Genomic DNA, 22,109 nt, shown 5'->3' with positions numbered 1-22,109 from the left:
TAAATTTTTACCTTAATTAATTAATATTCTTCAGGATTTTTAGCTATAGCCAAAACATTTGTCATGAATTTGGTCGTGGCTAGCTGTATTTGATTTATTTTTACCACAGTTTTCTTTTTTTGGCTATAGTAATTAGTCCTAACGAAAAATCATATTTTTTCTAGTGCTATCAACTATTCACTGAACAAATCAATTAAAATCATCAATGTTAAATATTTATATCTATAACAATAATAAATATTAAATAATTATATTTAATTAATAACTATTATTAAAATAGAATAATATTTCGATACATCGGTGGAAATCGAACCCACCGTCGTAAGAGTTATGGGAACTAGGCCTCATTGGCCCAATAATGATTATTAAAAACAATAATCAAATAACACAAAAATATGGTCAAATGGAAATTTTGAATCGCTCAATCACAAGGCCCAATAGAGGCTAAAATAAAGCCAATTTGTTCTTTATCATTTCAAGGATTGTGATATAGAGGGTACATCAGAGAGATTAAAAAGTGAGGAACAATTACATTTTTCCTAAAAATTAGTTAAATTATGCAAATCCCTCCGTTATTTTGCATGATATATTCACACCCCCTATATATTATTAGTTTAGGTATGAATATATGATATGATGGTGGTGACTGTTGACTGGTGACTGGTGACTGGTGACTGGTGACACACATCATACTACAATTCCACTCTGTGAAATCAAACACATTTCTGTCTATAATTAGTCTTTCACAAATATGATTATTTGCGTATATTACATTTCTGTGATGCACAGCAATAGTTTCCAGGAGGCTTCACTAGTTTCCATCACAACTTGTTCAATACACTTGCTGCTCGTATACAACCAAGCGAAAAGAATTAGAATGAACGTATCAGTGGTTGCAAGAATCACGTCAACGAATTAATTCAAACTATATGTAAAACGGGAAGTAGCCGACCTAGAAATATTCTCTTCGACTCCGTTGAGATATCTTCGTTAGAAGTGGGAATACTTACGACTCGGATGTAACTGGACTCTCTCCACTTGGTCGACCGTTCTTGTTGGTGATGAGGGCTGGACGGCCATTGGCGTCTAAGCCATACACGTGGCCCATTTTAGCACGTTTAGTCTCCAGATATCTCTTGTTATCCTTTGTGATGGGAGTCACCAGGGGAACCCTGCCAGCAACAGCCAAACCGTAACCCTTGAGCCCAATGTACTTTGCAGGATTGTTGGTCATCAGTTTCATCGTTCTAACCCCAAGATCTCTTAGTATCTACACAAAGATTATGCAATTTTAAGAAATCTGAAACTTCTTGTAACATGAGATGAACAATCTTGTAGCAATTTAGTTGAAGGGAAAGATGTTCGACTAGGGAGTACCTGTGCACCAATTCCATACTCTCTTGAATCAACGGGCAAACCCAACTCCTCGTTTGCCTCGACAGTGTCGCGCCCATCGTCTTGCAGGTTGTAAGCACGAAGTTTGTGGCCTAAACCAATTCCTCTTCCCTCATGACCACGGAGATAAACTAAGACACCCCTACCAGCAGCCTCGATCTGTTGCATTGCAAGTGCCAGCTGGTTTCCACAGTCGCATCTGGCAGACCCAAATATGTCTCCAGTGAGACACTCTGAGTGCACTCTGACGAGGATATCTAAGCCATCACCAATATCACCCTGTTTAAACCATATATCTAAAGTTCAGATACTGAAATTAACAAGGCTCCAAGCACAAAGAAGAAACTTCAACACTTTCATGTTCTACACAGTGCAGTGTAATTGCTCAGCAAAATAGTTTGAAAGGCTACTAATGGACAAAATGCCTATGTGAAACACCTCCTGTGAACTGCAAACAAAATCAATCTACGGAAATGTTAACTTTATGACTCCAACAAGCTGAACACGGCATGTGCCAGGAAAAGGGTCATCAAGCAACCAAGGAAGTAAAATAAGCGAGACTTAGTGCGTGCATGTATTGAAAAATGGAAGTGGATTAAACTAAGACTACATAGGTGTGCCATTACTAAAATTCATGAACATGAGATTGCAATGAATAATGGACTGGGCAAACCACCTCAAATCATAGAGCAAATGTAGACAAAAGACTCCTGAAATATGCACTATGTCAGAATCTCTTACATCACTTACCTTAACCATTGCAATATGTTCAATACCATCCAAAATTGACCGATAACAATGGGCTGTAAACGGGCCCCACATGGTTGGTATACGAGCAGCAGATGCATGTTCCACTAATCTGTCTCTCTTTCTCCTATATCTGCACATAATTCCATGTGTCAGGCCTTCAAGCAGAAAATAACACAATCTTTTGGGAAACCCAGATGCACTGTAATCATAATAAGGGATGAAAGAAACATGCATGAAAAGGGGGAATTTAATGTAATTTTAACTCAACAAAAATCAACCAAATCTTATCCCCAACTCTATATATGGGTGGTCAATTACATCCTTTTCCACACTTTACTGGACATGCACATAATGCCAATGATGAAAAAGAAAGGACTGATAAACAATAGATACAGTGACTTGCAACCACAATGCTCACCTAAGTGGAGCATAGTGTTAGAAAAGCCAATGTTCAACAATTATATCTGAATCAAATCCTACACTGCAGAATAGTAGTAACTAAATCCACCGTGTAAATAGAGGGAGATGAATTGAAGTGCAGAGCACAATCCGACAAATGCTTGAGTAGAATCAATGCTCCACCAAAGTCCACTAGCTAGGGAAAATCTAAATCAAGTATGTCTTCCAACAACTACAATCTAGTTACCATAAGGGCTCAATAGCCAAAAATAGTGGAGAAAATACACCAAGAAGGCATACCAAAACGAGTCTCCTAGCCAATGCAAGTTTAAGGGAGATTCAGATGCGTGTAATCTAATTTTTCTTGGGAGATTATTCCTAAGAGATGTCATGAACTACATGCAGTGGTGGATTAGAAAGAAAAAACACTCATCATTGAATCCCCCTCTCCCATCCCAACCCCCACTGCCCTCTGAGAATATAAATTTAATGAATATACACTACAATCATTTCAGAAATATAGGCAAAATAAAATTTACAAAGTAAACTGTTAAACTACCTTATTAGATCAGCAATTGATACAATTTTCAACTTTTCTTGCTGTGCAAATTCCCGAAGCTTAGGTAATCGAGCCATAGAACCATCATCATCAACAACTTCACATAAAACTCCAACAGGTTCTAATCCAGCTAGCACAGAAAGATCCACAGCAGCTTCTGTGTGCCCAGCTCTTTTCAGAACACCTCCCTCCCTATACTTTAATGGAAATATATGTCCTGGGCGATTGAAATCCTCAGGCTTTGAATCTTTGGATGCAAGAGCCTTTATCGTGGTTGCTCTATCATGGGCTGAGACCCCTGTAGTCGTACCATGTTTAGCATCCTACAAGATGGCATCGGTTAGTCGACCTCAGAGGTTTCTTTGTCTGATTTTTTATAACAGAAGTTCCCAAGATATTTGTTTGTATGTACATGTGTTTCCAGAAACATGTGTCCGATAGCATACAGGTACAAAACACAGTCCTTAGAACATTTCTATCCCAAGAATTTTTCAATCTATCATAACAATCACATAGCAAGTGAACATTTAAAAAGTACAAGTGGAGACTAAAAGAAGAAACATATCTTCGAATTTTTGGCCAACAGATAAACAACTTACCACTGATATAGTGAAAGCGGTACGAAGTTTCTCCTCATTTTCCCTATGGTTTACCATTAGAGGAAGCTCCAGCCTTTCCAAATCTTCCTCTTCCATGCTGACACAAACTATTCCAGTTCCATGCTTCACAAAGAAAGCCATTGCCTCTGGCGTAACTTTTGAAGCAGCCATTATGAGATCTCCTTCATTCTCTCTATCCTCATCATCTACAACCACAACCATCTGCAGTTTTGGTCCAAAAACAGTGAGTAAGTTGCTCTTTTAGCCTTCATAAATATCATAATGTCAATGCAAAAACCAACCTTTCCTTGGCGAATGTCTTCAATGGCCTCCGGAATAGATGAGAAACCTTCTGATGGCAAGTCCAAGTCAAATTCATCATTTTCAATAGGGAACCCACTTGTGGTAGGAGCCATATCAGCTGAAAGTGCTCCTAATACTACAGAATCAGACTGCACCTCTACTCCACTAGACAGATCACTGACGAGAGCATTACTTGAAACATTAGAACCTGCAGAATGAGGAGTGCCTTCTTCACCAAAGAACAGGGCCGACTTAATTTTGCCAGAAGCCTTAATACTTAAGCCTACTCTTGGACTGGGCTGCTTGAAGGATTCTACACCATTCGCATATTGCAGATTTCCATAATGGAGACCGTTTAATAATCTGACATTTTCAATGGCCACAAAAGTAAAAGTTAGGCGTCAAATCCACAACAGAAAACAAAGCATGCAGATAATCAGGATGCAACATCTTTTTCACCTCAAATGCATGCATATTACTTCAGAAATGCAGAAAACAGGACTATTTACCATATCAAACTCATACAGAAGTGCAATCATGCCAAGAGGAAGAGTCATTCTAATGAGCAGCACCATACACACAATTCCAATCACTTCCCTTTTCTATATCTGCCTAAATACCAGAACAATATTGCAAATGACATGCAAAAATCAATACTAAACTTCTGCTGAAGCAATAACCTTTCTTTGCTTCTTAAGACCAAGATCAATAAAAGTCCAAACATTGAAGATCAAGTAACAGAAAGAAACGATATACTCATTTCCTTCATCCTTAATACCCATAGAAAGAATCTACTTCTAACCATAGGAAAATGTAACCAAACAAGCATAATGTCCAAGAAAAGGGAAGACGGTAATAGACGGACTCGAGCCGTAAAGTCTCAAGAGTCTACTCATTGGCACAGCTAAAACTGACTCGCGTACTGACAAAAACACATCAAAGTGAGATCTCTACGTTCCCATCCTCCGGGATCTAAACAAATGAATCCACCTTCCTTCTACCCCAGATAAATACACCACATCATCTGACAACTCTCAATTTCAACCTAAAGTTAGCCTATGCTGTAAACCATTTCAAGAATACGTTCATGTTTTTTTCTATTCAATGCTTTACAAACCAAAGACTGTAACTTTAGATCACACACAAAGAAAGAATCAGCACAAAATACCAACCCATAGTTTTAAATACAAACCCCCCCATCTTACCGCATTAACATAATCAAAAGAACAGTCATAATAACAAAAGAAATCAAAACATATGAGAGAAGAGGGAGACTAACCGGGAGCGCGCAAGAGAAGTCGAAGAGCAAGAAAAATTAAGGGAAGCCATTCTCTTCGTGTACGCTGAAAGGCCCAAAATCTGAATAAAACCACACAAGATTTTTGGCTGAATAAATAGGATCAAGTTCTCAAAGAGAAAGCGAGAGACAATTCTTATTTTTCTTGGGGTTGAGGGGTAGAGAAGATTGCAGGAACGTGAGGCTGCAGAAGGGGTGGGGTCGCCGCAGACGCGGGTGATATATACTGCGTCACCTCTTGGTCAGGCCAACCTACTTTTCTTCAAACAGGATTAGAGGAAAAAGATAATCGTCGGAGGCGCTGTTTGTTGTTATGTTTTTTTGCATGTCCGAAAAATAGTCAAATAAGTCATCTGCATTTTTGTTTATAGTTTAATTTATTTTATACTAATATAAAATATAAAATTATATTTTAATTGATTTTTTAAGAAGAAAATAAAATTATAGGCAATTAATAAATTCAATATCAAATGAAAAAATTATGACTTGAAGTTAAAAAATCAATATAATAAAAGAAATTATTAATTAAAAATTAATAGGCAGGACCCAAATTATTAATAAGAATTCGATTTCTTATTGTATATTTGCTTTGTTAGCATATGTTTCATTTATTCTACTTTAAAAAATGTTTAATAAAGGATCATTTAAACAAATCACATTTTTTTAATTAGAAAATATATATGACAAGGTAATAGGATAATATTTTTTACATAATGTATTTTATCAATTGAAAAAGTAAACATAGATGGTATTTGAAACTAATAAAATAATTTTAATGAGAAATGTATAAAAATATGATAATTAATATTCTAATGTTATTATCAAAATAATCCATAAATAGACTTAGCAATGAGTTGAATATTGAATATTGAATTTTGTATGGTCATCAAAATATGACATATAGCATATGAATTTGTGTGCATAGCAGGGATCTCAAACTAGTATTAGAAATATTAAAAAACACACATGACATACTTTGAGTAATCATCCAATAGAATTGAGGAACAGATGATGATAGATATGGGAAATCGTGTCCGTCCACGTTCCTATTAAATGAAATGAAAGGCGACAAGGAAGGAAAAGTGTAGAAATGGGGCAGGCAACAATTGGTAATACTGTAGCTAAAGCCAACCCCACAAGGACTATAGAATAATTCACGCATCTCCATCCACTTTTTCTGCTGCTGTCTATGTTTGACCCTTTGGATCCATCCCAATTCCCAACCCCAATTCTTGACGCCTCTTTTCTGTCTTCATCTCTTACATCATTATCATCTCACCAAATCCAACTCTTAACCAAATTAACATTCCTCTTTTCTTCTTTTTGTTTGGCATAAAAGGGTATAAACTTCTTTTTATTAAGTTTCATTTGATTTATTTTGATACTGAAATGTTTATTGTGATGTAGCACTGCTTGAATAACTATTGATTAAAAAGAAAAAGTAAGGTAGCAAAGATTGGTTGTAGATTTTAGAAATTGTATTATCATAGGGTAAATTATGTTTTTGGTCTTTATATAGTCACTTATTGATATAGTCAAGATAGGTGTTAAAATTAACAAGAGTTGGAAAATACAATCGTGTTGCATTATACAATTAGATCGTGCAACACACAGAAAATAAATATAAAATTTACATGATCAAATCGTATCATAAAACAGGAATATAGAAGAGGCCAATTCTCAGCAGCGGCATGTGATCTTACAAGTTGAGAATAGAATATTATATGCACGCGATAAGACATTTTCGTAAAGTTTCACGTGGTCGACTATTATGGTTTAAGAAATCAAATTATCTAGAGCCAAAGAGATGATGATGATGATTTTGGTGAAGATAAGCTTGGTCTTGTATAACAACTAATTGTATGCAAAAGCTTTTATAAGAAGTTTTATATAGGTGGGTCTCTCTGTTTCCATCAATAATTTAAACAAGTCCAAACTTTGAATTGTCATATATAAGTATGCTTGACTTCACACATACTAACCACCCCCCTACGCCCTATGTATTGCTTACTGAAGAAACCTCAACAAGGAGAAAAACAAATGCATAATTGCATGCCACCTATATATAATTCACCTCATTTATATACTCCAAAAATTATTTAACACCATTTTGCAATAAGACCTTATTCATTTTAATTGGATCGGATATCCCAACTTATCTGACCCGGCCAGCCATTTAGCTACAAAAGGCCGGCCTGAGCCCCAAATTAGTTGGGCCGGTCTCATATTGCAATGGACGTGAAGGATTTAAAATCCCAACAGGCCCACAAGATGGGGAGAAATTCAAATTAGTCCACAATTCAATAACAATTATGGAAAGTGCCAGGCAAAAAATGTTACGGGTATTTTGCAAAATTCAAATCAGTACACAATTCAACGGGGCCGAAAAGATATGGACTCACTCTAGTCCGGATCTCAAAGTCATGAAAAGACAGAGGAAGGAGGTAGATATGGTAAGGGAACTTTGTAAATGCAACTTCAGTTCATGTCATCATCGATGATAACAAATAGAAGCAAAGATACAGAGTGTGTGCCAAGAAACACAATTACGCATTTCTTTCTTGTTTGTCCCAGAAAGAATCATTTCTTCACCAAAATTTGGGCAAGTAAGTTAGACTCGACAAATTCTGGAAAACAGCTCAACCTAAGTTGTCAGCTCAACTTTAACTGCTTCCACGTATGTTTCTCTGGGTTCCGTTATCAAAATGAAGAGCAACATGTATCGGAGTACCAAAACTTTACTTACATGAATGTTTTAAGTTAATACAGCCCCAAGAACTTCCACCAGAATGTCCCAACAACTCCCCAAATCACAGCATTGATGAGAGCCATAAGAAACCCGAACTTGAAGACATCTGGAAGATCTATGTAACCAGCTGTTATCACAATCAAAGAAACAATAGTCAGCCACAGATTAAACAACAGTCACCATTCAGATAGAGAACAATGGCATCTAACAAAAGATTTTTATAAGAACATGGACAAAAGCGAGAGGACGAAAAGAAACAGAATTTGGTGCTGGAGTATGATTTGAAAGAGACATAAAAAAGATATCACGCCCAGAAAGTAGTCATACCTCCGAAGTATACAGCAGCCTGGCCACTGCTATAATGCGTCAAAGCACCAAATAGATTGGTATTGTATGCGAGAGCTAATGCAGCTAGCACACCAGGCACTCCTGCTGCCAAATGCATAGCTAGAAATGCAGAGTATAATGCTCCCACATGGCCCGTTTGACTTGCAAATAAATAGTGAATCAAGAAATAAGAGGCTTGAAGTAGGCCAAAGGCAGCAGGCCAGCTCAATGATAATGACTGCAAAGATTTGGCCACGCAATTAGACATCCAGCTTACAATGCCAAGGTTTGTCAACTGGCCAGCCATGCCAACTAGAACAGCAAACCATGCCAAAGTATCCCACGCGGATTTCTCACTTAAGCAATCATCCCAATCTAGCACTCCTAATAACAAGAGTATTGACAACCCAAGCATGGCAGCAACAACACTAGGAACACCAAGAGCATCTCTGCATAAAGATCATTTTGTATCAATGGGGAGTACATAAGAAAATCTTTGAACAAGCATTACAAGGTTAACTATTATTAGCAAGAACGGTTAGGGTCCAGAAAAATGATATAGTATTATAACATGTTAATCAATTTCAGGCAAAGTAAAGGAATAATTGGTGCAAATATATAATCTAAGAATGCCACCACTCCATGTGTTTCTAAAATCTAAAGCAAATGTACAATCTAAGAATGTCATCCACATTCCACTCCAAGTGTTTCTAAAGCAGATATGATGAGTCAAATAACTCTATTCTTATGAGAGAGCCAAGGAAATGAGAATGTGGTCTGCATTTATTTCAATTTTAGTGAAGAGGTTGAGAAATTAATTTCACTTCTTATAGTCCGCCCACTTCTTGGTACAGAAAAGCATGATTGAACTATTTCACAAAATTATACGTACCCGAAAACCCACAAAGTAACTGCAAGAAGCATCGTACCAATCATAATCCATTCATTTTTTGTCACAGGACCCATAATATCCAACTTCTTTGCAGCCATGGCAGGGGCATCTGGTGTATCTTTGGTTTCAGGAGGATAAAGTTTATACAAGATCAACGGCGTAGCTAGAAGAGAGACAAAAGCAGGTAAACTTGCAGCCTTGAACCAAGAAATCCATGGGTTTGAAATTACGACCCCAAGTTCCTCAGCTAACTTGAGACAAAGCAGATTTTGAGCTGCAGCAGTTAGGAAAAGACCACTAGAGTTACCAGCACACTGTTATGACATTCAAAAGGTCATGCATGAGTAACAGGGAGACAAGTTATAGGCCAGTTGCATGAAATTAGATAATGCATCGACAAAGAAACACTGCTTATGTGGAGTGTAATAATCAAATTTATGGAAAAAGATTAATCATTTGATGCATTTTCATAAGCATGGACATAAAGGCTCAAAGGATGCTATTGCCTAAGGAACCTGCCAATAAATGCCTAAGTGGACACTACATCGAAAGTAACCATATTTGTTACAGACTGAAGACTTTAAGTTGGGCATTGAACATTGAAAATGAAATCCTCATATTTTGTGCTTCCCTGATTATGAAAATCCAACTTCAAATAAATAATTGAATCACATGGTAAATTGATACGATGCAACACAAACCAGTCCTGATCTGACCATCCAACGAAGCACAAAAAATTGACAGATTCAAAATGGAGAATAAATTGATGGATTCAAATCAGAAAAAGGAGATTAGAGTACAGAAAACAGAAAAGACTTGACACTAAAGGAACATCAGTTTAGCTTTTTCTTCAGACTTCAAAAATGAACTGCCGTAAATTTATATACCAAAACCAAGCATCAATCTTTATCGTCACACAACAACTCAGCAATCAAATTGCAGAGTTTTACACTTCCAAGACAGTAACATGATCCTCTCCAAAAGAAAAAAGAAAGGAAAAAAAATTCAATCATCAGTTCATCAAAATGCCAGCAACAAACCTGGAACTGAGACTGCACTAGATAAGACCCAAGCTTCTTCTTGGAGGGGTCACCCGGCTTACTCCCTGCTGACAATGATAACGACTTAATAATTGGCAAGAAAACACCTCCTGCCCTGGCAGTGGTGCTCGGCATTGCTGGCGCTATCAATGCCTCACTCAAAGTCAATCCGTAAGACAATCCGAGAGTACTTTTCCCCATCCACTTGACGAAATACGTAGCAATTCTATCCCCCAAGCCCGTCTTCACGAAACCCCGGGCAAAGAAAAAGGAGATGACAATCAACCAAATAACTTCATTCGTGAACGCCGAGAAGGCGGAGGTAAAGGTGAGTGTTTTAGTGACAATAGAGGTGGTGAGACCGAGAAAGGCCCACGCGCCGACCGGGAGGGGGCTGAGAACGAGGCCGGCGATGGTTGAGAGGAAAATGGAGAGCAATTGCCAGGCTTGAGGGGTGACTTCGGGGGGTTTGGGGACGAAGAAGCGGACGAGGATTCCTATGGCAATTGAGATGAGTAAAGGGATGGGTTTGGCGCCTTGTGGTGGAGGAGGAGGAGGAGATGGGGGTTTCGATTCAGTGGGGGCGGGAGTACCGGAGGAGGCTGAGGGAATGATGATGGGGTTTCTCGGGGTGGTTTTGGGGAGGGGGCGGAAGAGGGAGAGGTTGGTGGGGTGGCGGAGGAAAGGGAGTTTGTGGGAGGAGAGAGAAATGAGGGGAGGAAGATGGGGGGAGGAAATGTAGGGGCGGCGAGGGCGGAGGGAGAGGCGAGAGAAAGAGGGAGTAGGGGAGTGGAGGACGATACTCTCCATGAATGATTGGGAGTGAAGTGAAGAAGGAAAAGTGGGAATTCAGATCAAGGAAGAAGATGGAGGAGTATGTGTTGTAAGTGTGAGAGAGAGAGAGAGGTGAGGCGGAAATCACAAAGATGGGAAAGAACAAACAACCACCACAGAGAGGAACGTTACCACTTTTTCTCTTATATGTTTGTTTTGGCATATTATATATGATATGATGCCATGCCATTGTCTGTTTTCTGTTTTCTGTTTCTTTCTTTCTTTTATTTTTTTAGAAATAAATTGAATTTTTTAATATTATATCATTCATTTTATTTAATTTTAAAACTTAATTCAATAAATGAGAAAAAAAGTTGTTGTGAGGTGAATTCAACCTTACTTGGCTTAGCTTCTTTTTCCAATTTTGACAAAGTATGATTTTTTATTTAACTCAAAAATGTAAATTGTACCATAAGGATTAGTGAAAGTTTGATGTAAATTCAGATTCAAATATTCCAAACTTTCTTATCAAAATGTGATTTACCAATTAAGGAAGACAGATTTGGATAGTTGTGTGGATTCTATCATTTGTAAGTGGATTTTATTTCTTGTCACAACAAGTGGATTTTATTTGGTGAACTAATTTCTTAAAATGCGACTTCCCTGTAACTTATCTGGATTAGAAGGATAGAAAAGATGGACTCCGGAGCCCACAACTTGAAGCATAAAAGCCTAAATGGAAAATTGGAAAATACAAAGTTGTGAGCATGGATCCACAGATTTTGCATCAGCTCAAGTTCTCATCTCTTCCTTTCCTTGAACGTACCCGTAGGGGGGAGAACGTACAAGACATTTTCTTGGATGCAGTCTGGGTACTTTGAGAATCATATTATCGAACAAATAAATATTGGCAACACATCAGTGTGAGAGCATAATCAATATTTTTCAAATTTCTCGAGAATAACTAATCAACATCGTAGAACCAATCTATTTGTGAGCCAGATGCTCAGAGTGGGGTTGCAGATGGAGAAGTTATTAGCTTTCCCATGCAAACATACAGGAGAAGACCCCTGCATGGCAAGTTGGTGAGAGCAACGGTCAGCAGCAGATTCTAGGAAGCACTACGTCAATGAGCTTGTGTTTCCTTCACCCTTCAGTGATATTTATCACCAGAAAATCGTCGATGCAGCTCAGCTTCTCAAGGATCAACTTTTCTTGCTTGGCATCTATCCGATTTTCAGTCGGGAAACAAGACTTTGAAGCAAATGGAAATTTTAGTAAAGCATTGAGAAGCAACTGTAGTACTGAAGAGGATTTGCTCTTCATCATCTAATTACGCCCATAGTCGCAGATTTGCTGTCCAAGATATGAGCGCAGATAGTAGGCACAGCCCTGCTTTACCTCATTCCAAATTAGTGCAAATAAACCGACCAAACATAAACCAGGATACTCAGAGTTAACAGAGTGGTTTAGCCATTAAAAGGTGCTCTACTTCTCCATCAAACTTTATTCATATCATTCCTATATATGTGCTTCTTGCATGCTGGAAAATAAAATAGTACACACACTTAGACAGCATACATGCACGGAAAAGACATGCTACTAATGCAATGTATATCAGCCTATAATTCTGCTACTTTACTGTGAAGAGGGAAGTTCTGCTTGAGTGTGCCTGTGACAAAACCTAAAAGCCTAATAAATTTAGAATATATAAGATTTATATCTCAGAACGTGTATGTTATTTGCAATATTTCATTTTGTTCAAGGAATTTTTGTATGAATTTGGAAGTACAGAAAGATGTGAAGGATACATTCTTGATCAGGGTTGTCTGTGAAATTGGAGTGCAATGCATTCCCCACACTGTCCACAATCGCTGATGTAGTCATGGATGATTCAATACATAATATGGCAGTGATAGCATCCAACCGAGTGACCTCATTTCTGAACATCAGCCTTGCGTGTGCTACACCGCATTGACAAGTTTGAGGAATGGAAGCAAAAGATTGGAAATGGATATTATATCGAGAATTTTACCTTGAGCAAGGCGTATCAGACTTTCCAGCATGCGAACCGTTGTCCTTGCTGTGACACTATTTTAGTCAAACAAATAATTCAAGAAAGAGAATGGTCATACTACAAAATAACCTTTGTGGTGGTTGTATATGCAAAACCTGCATTTTGAGTGGCTGATCTTCTTTGGAGTTGATAATAGCTTGATATAACCTTTTCAGCCTCCTTTGTAAGGACTGGTTTGAAGTATCCTTTCACAAAATGAATATACCTGATCATTAAGTGAGCTCTATTATCATGTCATAATGTGATATGAACAATGAAACACTCACTTTTGTTGACACCTAAAGCACTTCTTTTTTGTGACTGGGTTGACAATCATAAAACAGCTCTTCAAGTACTTTTTCAAGTAACACATGATTGTTTATATGATGTTAAGAAGATGAATAATCAGCAAAAGAAAATTAGTTTTGAACACATTATATGAAAAAGAGAAAGGGAAAAGAAGAAGATAAAAGTGATGCTGATGATATAATACCATGTTACTAAATCCACTCTAGATGTAAATTAAACATAGTAGTTTATTATTTACTAATGATGGAAGTAGGATATCACAGCCATGTAGAAACAGATCAACAGAAATTAGTATCTTACCTTCTAAGCATGGTAAGAGACCAAATGTCATTTAAATTATCATCATGATTACCTTTGCGCTCTTCTGCCTGCAAATAAAGTGAAGGAAGACATACGCAATTTTGAATGGGTGATTAATTGCTTAGTGATGTAGTTGAATTCTGTCAACCTTACTCTTGCAATTATTACCTCAGAGAGAATGTGAGTTGAAACAACTGCATCCCACTGTGGATTTTTTGTATCTAAGAGGACGAGTACTATATCAAATCTGCTTAGTAAGGGTCCAGAAAGTGTGGTGTTGACAGACAGAGCTAGGACAGGTTAAGGAGTGAAGACAGATAACTCGAAGGAGCGAAGTCAGTTCACAGTTCTTTCATTCAGCTAAAGAAGCTCTCAAAGGACTCCACAAATGGAAATATAGTGAGCTGGGAGCAGAAGCCCTCCAGCATATCTAATGCACCAAAAAATGAGATTATTTCTCTAAAGACCATTCAGAGAAGGATACGTTGATCTGGGTCATACTGTCCCTTTGGATTTGTTGCACCAAAAACAATTGTTCTTGTGCTGAGAGTTGTTACAAGACCAGCCTAAAGATTTAAGAACAATTAAAAAGTCAAGCAAGTATAATAGCCTTATACAATTGCTTGAAATATGACTTTTTATATAACTAGTAAAAGTTAAAATGTTTTCTCTCCAGTTGGGAACAAACAAAGTTATACAGATATTTACTGGCCAGAGAGTACTTTTGTCGAATATGCAGCACAACAATCATTAGAACATGCAGTCATATCGCACTTGAACGAATATGATTTCAGAAGAAAAACAAGGTAAATAGATATTACAGAACTTTGGCTTGTGAAGGTTGCATGCATCATCATATAATATTACATCAACCATAATAGAGGTAAGCCTTCAAATATAAAAGCAAGAGGGGAAACCACAACCAGATATCACAAAAATACTTTACAGAAACCAGCAAAGTTTTGAAATATACCTTGGCTACACTAATTGTTTGTTGCTCCATAGCTTCATGAATTGTAGCTCTATCATGTTCCCTCATGCTATCAGAAAATTGTCAGTAATACACCTCTTAACCATACATATCTTGCAGGCCAAGAAGATAATTAGCAAAATGGAGCTTATATTGTGCATATTATATATAAATCCATGAATATCGTAAAATGGAAAAGCGGTTCTGTGTTGTTGCTGAAAATGATAGGACTGTGGTTTCTTTGGAGAAAATAACATTCTTTGATGTGAGGCAAATAGTTTACTGGCTACTTTCATTGTTCCAGAATTCTATGCAGTGATCCAAGGCAGCACAGCTAAATGTCATGTAGCATTATAGATGCAAACCCTCCAACAAAACAATATTGCATCAGAAGAATGCGCTCTACAGAGATAGAGCAAAGGAGAAACTTAACAGTAAAACCCCATTGGACTTTGTAAACCCATGTCTTCTGGAAATGGATGTTGTATTCAAAGAAATTATTTATTCCTTCTGCGCAAAACACCAATGTACATAAATTCTATTTCTCGCAAGCACATTATGTGAAATCACTAGCATGCCATAGCTAAAAGAAGGGAAAGCAAATTTATAGTTTGTACCTATCAAACTCATCAATACAACAAAGACCACCATCTGCCAGTACCAGGGCTCCAGCTTCCAGCATCCACTCCCCTGACAATAATTTTTAATATGCTTTCACATAAAGATGCAAATCAAAAATATTTTATGGGTAAAAAGATATTCCCCAGAAAGTCATTTGTTAGATGAACATGCAGAACAGCTATAAATGTTGTAGTACCTCCATCCTTGACTGCAGTGACGGTAAGTCCAGCACTAGTGCTCCCTAACCCAGTGGTAATTACTGATCTATTGCTTAATTTAGCAGCAAACTTCAGGAACTGAGACTTTCCAGTTCCTAGTTAAATCAAACAGGTTAAGCATGCAAGTCCAGAAAATTTACTTTACATGATGATATCCAAGCAGAATTCTATCAAGAACAAGAATGGAGTGGGATCCAAAAGTTCTAGAATGACATATTAACTTTCTACTTCACAATCACGGATAAAGAGGAGTGGTGACACAGAAGCTAAGCATATAACTTGGCATGACGCAAGAATTCACATTAACTAGTACCGAGTTCTTTATTTTACCAGGATCACCGACCAAAAGCAAATGAGACTCTCCTCGGACCTTTGTTCCAGAAGCATCAACATGTTGAACACCTCCAATAAGAGTTAGCGCAACTAAATCAAACAGAAACCTCATTAGGTCTAGTTAAACTTACTAGATCAAACCATGTAGTTATAAGCTATTTAAATTATTAAGTACTTGAAGAAGCAGATAAGTTTTCATCTTAAGATTGAACTTGAACAAATCAGCCAATTAATGGACAATCACAGAGTTGCATTACCTGCCAGTTTGACAGTAAAGAGTCCAAAAACCTGCGGGCAGATACCTCTAAGAATGGCATTTCTACCTAATACATTTCAGTAATAAATACAACACCATAAAAGTTTAAAGGGCACAGTAAAGGGGTACACTTGCTACTGTAATAATCTTTTACCTTTCAATGGAGTATCTTTGAAATCTGACCAGAACTGTTTAAATTTCATAATGATGTCCTCAGGGATATCGATATCTGACTTTAACTCGTTCATTCTCCTGAAGATAAGCAACCGTAGAAACAGTTATAAAATTGAGTAGAAGCTGCATTTGATAGGTTAACATGATTAAATTACGAAACTAATAAAGATAAGGTTGCATAAAGTATCATATTGTATTACAACGATAGAAAAAATTGGAGGAACAAAGAAGACCCAGATACATTACCTCACATAATTAGCAACTAATACAGGATCAAGGTCACAGCGTACATCCTTCATGTCTGAAGACCATTTAGCTGTCAGAACTCCAGTAACAATTACATCATCTGAAAGGGAAAAATAAGAAAAATGAATTACCCAATCTAATACAATGTACACCGGAAATGGATTAAATTTCATGCGTTTTATATAAAATGGAGGACTGTGCATGGTTCATTAATGAAGCACAGATGTGAAAGGAGATTTAGCAAGCAACGTGGTTGGTATCCCATGAGAAATAAACCTTTAAAGCAAGTTTGCTGCAACTTACCTCCAGCTTTAACTATGTCGACAAGATCATCCTTCAGAATGACAGGAATTGAACGAGGGATAGCTCCAACACCTAAAAGCTGTGTGCTTTCTTGAATTTTAATTTCCTGATAATCATGACATATCTTTTTGTCTTCTACAATCTGGAACCGTGTGCTTTCACAACTCTACACAGAGAAAAAAAAAAAAAAAAGGAAAAAGAAAAGGAGCAAGCTTGTATGATATAGCAAGCAATTTAGAGGCACAACAACAAATTTGCTAGCAGTAAGCATGCAAACGGAACTATCTTTCAAGCTTCAAGCTAAGATAAAGTAACCTCAAACTTGTGGAATTTTTGAAGCTTGAGGTGGCCCTAATACTCAATCTAGCAAGCTCAGGCACAAAAACAGTTCACTTGTGGGGCTCATTTTTTATTGTTTAAATATTATAGTAATTGCAATATATTATCACCATATTAATGCTAATATCTACATTTATGAGTACAAAGATAGTAGTTAAGCTTTAGGCTTGAGCTCCATCAAGAATCAGAAGGGTGTAGGTAAGTATTTCATGAGCATTCAGATGGATCATTTACACCCCTAATAGAAACATTCAAAACAAAAATAGCCAGTAGCAAACTTATGCATCTTAATTTCTGAGTTATTTCAGCTAGAGAAACAGCACAGCCACAGACATAAGATTCTTGTCGAGGACAAGAAACCTTGCATAAACCAAGTGCTTCTCCAGCTGCAGAGAAAAGGACTGGAAAAGACGTGGTAGTGTTCCTTCTATATCCTAGCGCATGTTTGATTACAAGAAGATGGACTTCAGAACAGACCTGGGAAGGACAGAATGTCGGTCTGGAGATGGAGTTTCTGGTTTCCACCTCTGGATATACTTTGAATCTACATGTAAAAATTTTGACTTAGTGGAATCTACACATGAACCACGTTCAAACTAATGTTTACAAGCTCTGAAGTATAAATCCATGCAAGGACTCAGCAAAATATCTATAATTATAGATAGAACTCTGAACCATGAATGCACAGAGTATAGTCATTGTAATAGATAAGAAAGCATAACTTATAACTTGTAAGCATCATGTGTAAAATCATAAAGAAAGTATGTCCATCTATATCATCTACGAACTCTCTGAATTGGACAATAAACATAATTTGCAACTACAGGATGCAAGTTTCTACAGATTCTCTTGATTTATTCCATACCCCCCACTTCTCAAAGAATATCTATTGTGATAGAAGGTTTGATATCAAATAACTTTCTTGCAATTCACAACAATTACTTCTTCTCAATGCTTAGTTTTCTAAAAGAAGCCAAGCATATGGAAAGCATGCAGATCGGACCTGTGTTTACACACTCGACACTCATAAATCTTCTGGCCTTCAATCATCTTGACTGCTCCAGACCTAATTACTGTGCCCTTCAGAGTGAGAAGGATCCCACGGTGCTTCACTCTCACCCTTCCAATACTCGGAAAAGTTTCTACTCATTCCCAAAACAAAGATAAACTCAAGAATATGAACATATAGAGAAAGATTTTCAAAGAAATGATGATTATTTAAAGAATCTAAAATATAATGAGCAGAAGCAAATAACCGACCCGGGCATTCAAGAGGAGAACCGCAGACATTAATCCGGACATGTACATAGGCTTTCACACTAGCATTTTCCATTTTCTTGAAATCCTCAAATATGACTTTCTACAGGTTCAGTTCAGGCAATACGCAAACAATGAGCTTCAAATCCTTATGGAACGATATTAGAAATAATGCGGTAGACCAAATAACAACATAGCATCTACAGACTATTGACGACCCAATACAGAATCACCATCTCAGCTAGTAATACAAACGTAGGAGGATGAATTCATGAAATACAACTGAAAAGAAACCTGAGCCCAGACAGCAGATTCATCGAAAAGGGGTAAATACTCCGTGGGCTGTGAGAAAATGAGGTGGGACAATGATGGATTATCATCCATCAACTCAGCAAAACTGTTCGAGAAGATAAACTCATCAAACAGTCACGTGAATTAGCACTAGCAACTCGTCCACATACATTGTAAGCACATGAAGTGCTTGAATTTCAACTGAGTGAGTAAACTTACTCAACATGGAGAGGATAGTGAAGCCGAGAATCAGAGGAAAGTATTATGCTTCGGAGTTGCCCCAAGTTATGCTTTATCAAGAATCCCGCCATTTCTTTGCCGCGCCCATCGTCGTTCTCCGTTGCCACTTCCATCCGTCCGTCCGAGAGTGGGAGAGAGAGACGGAGAGGGGCGCGGGGGTGTGTGTTTTGGCGGAAAGGGGGTATTTATTTGATTTTCTCAATATCAGGAGGTAAATGTTAAAAGTTAAAACAATATTAGTAAAATGCAAAATTATAAATCCTGAAAAAAAGTAATAATTTCATATACGCCCCCAAATAATTATTTAATTGGATTTATAGTACCACATTGCATTTAAAGAGGCGCCTCAATCAAATTCAAAATTTTTCAACCATTGTTACAATTAAAAAATAAAAAACAATTCCATAGTTGATCAACTAGAGTTCTAGTATGCAATATTACATATATAGTTACAAAATATAAAATTAAATTAAAATTATATAAATTACAGACAAATTAATCTAGATATGTATATCTGATTTTATTTATTTATCAGGTGGTCCAAATTTTAAAAATTTCTCGGTCACTTGCAAAATGACTTAAAAATTAAAATTTTGAGTTAATGGAACTTGAAAAAATTATTTAACCAAAACCTCATCAGGTTAATATTATATACACCTGTTATGTATATAATTTTTTTAAACTCATATTATTAAAATAAAAATACAAGATAAGCTAAAAATTAGAAATAAAATATTCAAAATACAACCTTACTATTATTATATTAAATTAAATTATGGTGTACTAAACTAAGAGTGGCTGAATTTAATTAATAACGTGTAGCAATTAGTGAAGAATACTCTCAACTTTTGTTCTCGAGGACTCAAAAATCTCTACTTTGGGATCCTCAAGAATTCTAGTTTAGACTAAATAAATCAAATTCAAAATCCAACACCACAATTCATCTGACAGAACATCATCTATTTTCTAAGATCAGACACTGAAATAACTAAGTGTGGGGAAATCCTTGTAAGGTCATGGATGACCAGCAAACGGACAGCCTTTTCCCATGGGCCTGTCTCATTACAGCTCTGGTAAATAAAACATAAAACTGTATGCGAAGTGAAAATTGGAAAACTATGTTCGAAATAGTATAACCAGAAAACTACATGGAAAACAAGAGAAGCGTAATTAGACCAAATAACAGCGTGCGGACCACAACGTACTGCAGTCCCCAGTTATCAAATTGGAGCGTCTTACAGCCATAGCGTGTGAAGAACCAACACAAGTAACGGAATCGGAGTTAATTTATAACTCACAATCACAGGGGATAGAATTAAGTGAATTCTTCATCGTCTTGTGGCTTCCACAGTAGAGCCCTGCAGCTAAGAATCCCTTTGTTAACGGAACCTCAATCAGCAAACTCGATTCATTGACCTGCCAATACAAGGGCTGTTGCTCTCTTTAATGATTCGCACGCTTTTCCCAGATCAGATTCTGTATGAGCAGCAGAGATGAATAATCTAATCCCAGCGGGTAACTTGCATTTGTCTACGGTTGATCTTTTTGAAGTTGCAACAAAAATGGAGTGTTCCTTCAATAACTGCAAACACATGATCTCGTTCTCAGAATGTCATATCAAATTTTCGCCACCAAACGAAACATGTTCAAGGCAGAAAATATGTCAAGGCTTAAGAGTTGGACCACGTACATGATCAGCAATATCTTCAAGGAGTTGAAGATCACCCTTTGTCGATCCTGTGGACCTCTTCAGTCTCAGAAAAACTATTGGTGATTCTGGATGGCTGACAATCTCAAGGCCTTGAAGGTCTGACAAACCTGTAATCCTTACATGATGTTAAGCAGAGAAAGTAAAGAAACAATTTTTATGAGAAGAAGATTAGTTCGAAGAAAAACTTGATGATGAAATAAAATGAAAAGCTTTACAAAATTAGCCAAAAGAGGAAATAAGGAAGACCTTTATGGAGAGTAGCAATATTTGCCTTCAATTTTGTGATGAGATCTGGATGTCCTTCCAGAACATCAATAGCGGTGATTGCAGCACTTGCCAGATAAGGAGGCAAAGAAGCAGAAAATACATAACCAGAACTACTGAGACGCTGCCAAAGAAGCAAAGCATTTGGAATTAGAGAAGCAGAAAAGTCACTGCGGTATATGGTGAGCAACTGTGGTGATTAGCCAGTCGATCTTGTTTCTCAAAACCCAACAGTGCGAATCTGCTTTTGTTCCGTACTGTGTCCATCTTTATGGGATCATATTTGTGCTACCCGAAATACTACTAATTTTATTTAGAATGTACCAACAAACACTTAAACCCTTGAATTCATCATAAAGAAATTTGACTATGATGATGTCATTCCATTATTGGGAAAATATAAAACTACTTGACTAAAGGAAGTACCGTCAACAGCAAGAATGATATGATAAACTTTTAGGATGGAGATGTATCCAATTCCTTAAAAATTGCTCAGATATTAAACAGAATTCTGATAAAAATGAGTATTATTTAACGAAGAAGACAACTGTGCATTCGCCCAACAAAACACTAACTACATGAATGGAAAAATTGAGTCAATCGAGAAATCCTAAGGGAATAGCAACAATGTTGAAGGTTGGACCTCCAACCTTATACGTGACTCATCAAACCAATTTTGTATAGAGTTTGAAATATGTGTGTGTCTCCATGCATGCATGTAAGAAAATTTTAAAAGGTATTATAAGTCAATTGTTTTTTAGGGCGTGTAGAGTGAGCCACTATTTTCCATTATTAAAGGAGTAAAAATTATTTTGGTACCTGAGTTTTGGTATTATTATCAAATTGGTGTAGAGTGAGCCACTATTTTCCATTATTAAAGGAGTAAAAATTATTTTGGTACCTGAGTTTTGGTATTATTATCAAATTGATGCATGAATTTTTGTAAACAGTCTAATTAATACCCGAGTTTCTTCATAAATATCAAATTGAGACACGAGTTTTTGCAAATGTTTGGATTGATACTGGAATCTCTCCATAATTGTCGAATAGATACCTATGCCTATCTTAAAATATTTTGTAAAGACAAATATATCCTTTAATGTAAAAATAGTTTCTCTTTTTTTTTTTTTTTTTTTT

The 22,109-nt window shown here is 36.8% G+C and overlaps 4 protein-coding genes across 11 annotated transcripts in view; all 4 read right to left on the bottom strand.

Annotated features, from left to right (window-relative positions):
* LOC105169255 (bifunctional riboflavin biosynthesis protein RIBA 1, chloroplastic-like) lies at window positions 691-5,503 on the bottom strand. The gene is made up of 7 exons (XM_011089620.2): window positions 5,285-5,503; window positions 4,005-4,368; window positions 3,703-3,924; window positions 3,104-3,426; window positions 2,146-2,275; window positions 1,378-1,674; window positions 691-1,270 (listed from the first exon to the last, which is right to left on the bottom strand). Exons 1-7 carry the CDS (start codon window positions 5,332-5,334, stop codon window positions 1,007-1,009), a joined length of 1,650 nt encoding a protein of 549 aa, XP_011087922.1. The 5' UTR covers window positions 5,335-5,503; the 3' UTR covers window positions 691-1,006.
* Window positions 7,748-11,292, bottom strand: LOC105169254 (dicarboxylate transporter 2.1, chloroplastic). Its single transcript, XM_011089619.2, has 4 exons — window positions 10,311-11,292; window positions 9,271-9,584; window positions 8,379-8,827; window positions 7,748-8,178 (listed from the first exon to the last, which is right to left on the bottom strand). The coding sequence occupies exons 1-4, from the start codon at window positions 11,118-11,120 to the stop codon at window positions 8,063-8,065; spliced, it is 1,689 nt and encodes a 562-aa protein (XP_011087921.1). The 5' UTR covers window positions 11,121-11,292; the 3' UTR covers window positions 7,748-8,062.
* On the bottom strand, window positions 11,816-19,174 carry LOC105169253 (probable DNA helicase MCM9). Of its 8 annotated transcripts, none has more exons than XM_020695711.1 (20): window positions 18,977-19,174; window positions 18,761-18,863; window positions 18,470-18,569; window positions 18,213-18,351; window positions 17,687-17,753; window positions 16,871-17,036; window positions 16,568-16,667; window positions 16,302-16,399; window positions 16,149-16,214; window positions 15,889-15,981; window positions 15,537-15,653; window positions 15,337-15,409; window positions 14,723-14,789; window positions 14,234-14,315; window positions 13,918-14,039; window positions 13,802-13,817; window positions 13,257-13,346; window positions 13,120-13,167; window positions 12,896-13,048; window positions 11,817-12,310 (listed from the first exon to the last, which is right to left on the bottom strand). In XM_020695711.1, the coding sequence occupies exons 1-20, from the start codon at window positions 19,108-19,110 to the stop codon at window positions 12,231-12,233; spliced, it is 1,914 nt and encodes a 637-aa protein (XP_020551370.1). In that variant the 5' UTR covers window positions 19,111-19,174; the 3' UTR covers window positions 11,817-12,230. The 8 variants fall into 8 exon arrangements, 6 of the variants coding, with proteins under 6 accessions (XP_020551372.1, XP_020551370.1, XP_020551368.1 ...); XM_011089616.2 differs by having other exon boundaries at window positions 11,818-12,310; window positions 13,257-13,366; window positions 13,750-13,817; XM_020695709.1 differs by lacking the exon at window positions 16,149-16,214 and having other exon boundaries at window positions 13,257-13,366; window positions 13,750-13,817.
* Window positions 19,943-22,109, bottom strand: part of LOC105169252 (long chain base biosynthesis protein 1) — an 8,253-nt gene continuing 6,086 nt past the window's right edge. The window contains exons 11-13 of the mRNA XM_011089615.2: window positions 20,955-21,096; window positions 20,688-20,815; window positions 19,943-20,579 (exon numbers count right to left, since the gene is read on the bottom strand). Of these exons, the coding sequence (XP_011087917.1) occupies window positions 20,406-20,579; window positions 20,688-20,815; window positions 20,955-21,096 (444 nt within the window). The 3' untranslated portion in view covers window positions 19,943-20,405. The remainder of the gene's footprint in view (window positions 20,580-20,687; window positions 20,816-20,954; window positions 21,097-22,109) is intronic.

Source organism: Sesamum indicum, linkage group LG8 (assembly GCF_000512975.1).
Source record: "Sesamum indicum cultivar Zhongzhi No. 13 linkage group LG8, S_indicum_v1.0, whole genome shotgun sequence".
Taxonomy (NCBI): domain Eukaryota; kingdom Viridiplantae; phylum Streptophyta; class Magnoliopsida; order Lamiales; family Pedaliaceae; genus Sesamum; species Sesamum indicum.
This window is presented reverse-complemented; position numbering and strand designations above follow the sequence as displayed.

Bases quoted from the DNA above. Each gene is read 5' to 3' on its own strand.
- LOC105169255 (XM_011089620.2), bottom strand. From the start codon at position 5,334: ATGGCTTCCCTTAATTTTTCTTGCTCTTCGACTTCTCTTGCGCGCTCC. The intron at 3,925-4,004 runs GTTGGTTTTTGC...CCAAAACTGCAG, and splicing joins AAGACATTCGCCAAGGAAAG to ATGGTTGTGGTTGTAGATGA. The intron at 1,675-2,145 runs GTAAGTGATGTA...TGGTTTAAACAG, and splicing joins AACATATTGCAATGGTTAAG to GGTGATATTGGTGATGGCTT.
- LOC105169254 (XM_011089619.2), bottom strand. From the start codon at position 11,120: ATGGAGAGTATCGTCCTCCACTCCCCTACTCCCTCTTTCTCTCGCCTC. The intron at 8,828-9,270 runs GTACGTATAATT...ATCTTTATGCAG, and splicing joins GTTACTTTGTGGGTTTTCGG to AGATGCTCTTGGTGTTCCTA. The intron at 8,179-8,378 runs GTATGACTACTT...TTGTGATAACAG, and splicing joins GGCTGCTGTATACTTCGGAG to CTGGTTACATAGATCTTCCA.
- LOC105169253 (XM_011089616.2), bottom strand. From the start codon at position 19,110: ATGGAAGTGGCAACGGAGAACGACGATGGGCGCGGCAAAGAAATGGCG. The intron at 15,654-15,888 runs GTAAAATAAAGA...TGATTTAACTAG, and splicing joins GCTTTTGGTCGGTGATCCTG to GAACTGGAAAGTCTCAGTTC. The intron at 13,818-13,917 runs GTAATAATTGCA...CTTTATTTGCAG, and splicing joins CAACTCACATTCTCTCTGAG to GCAGAAGAGCGCAAAGGTAA.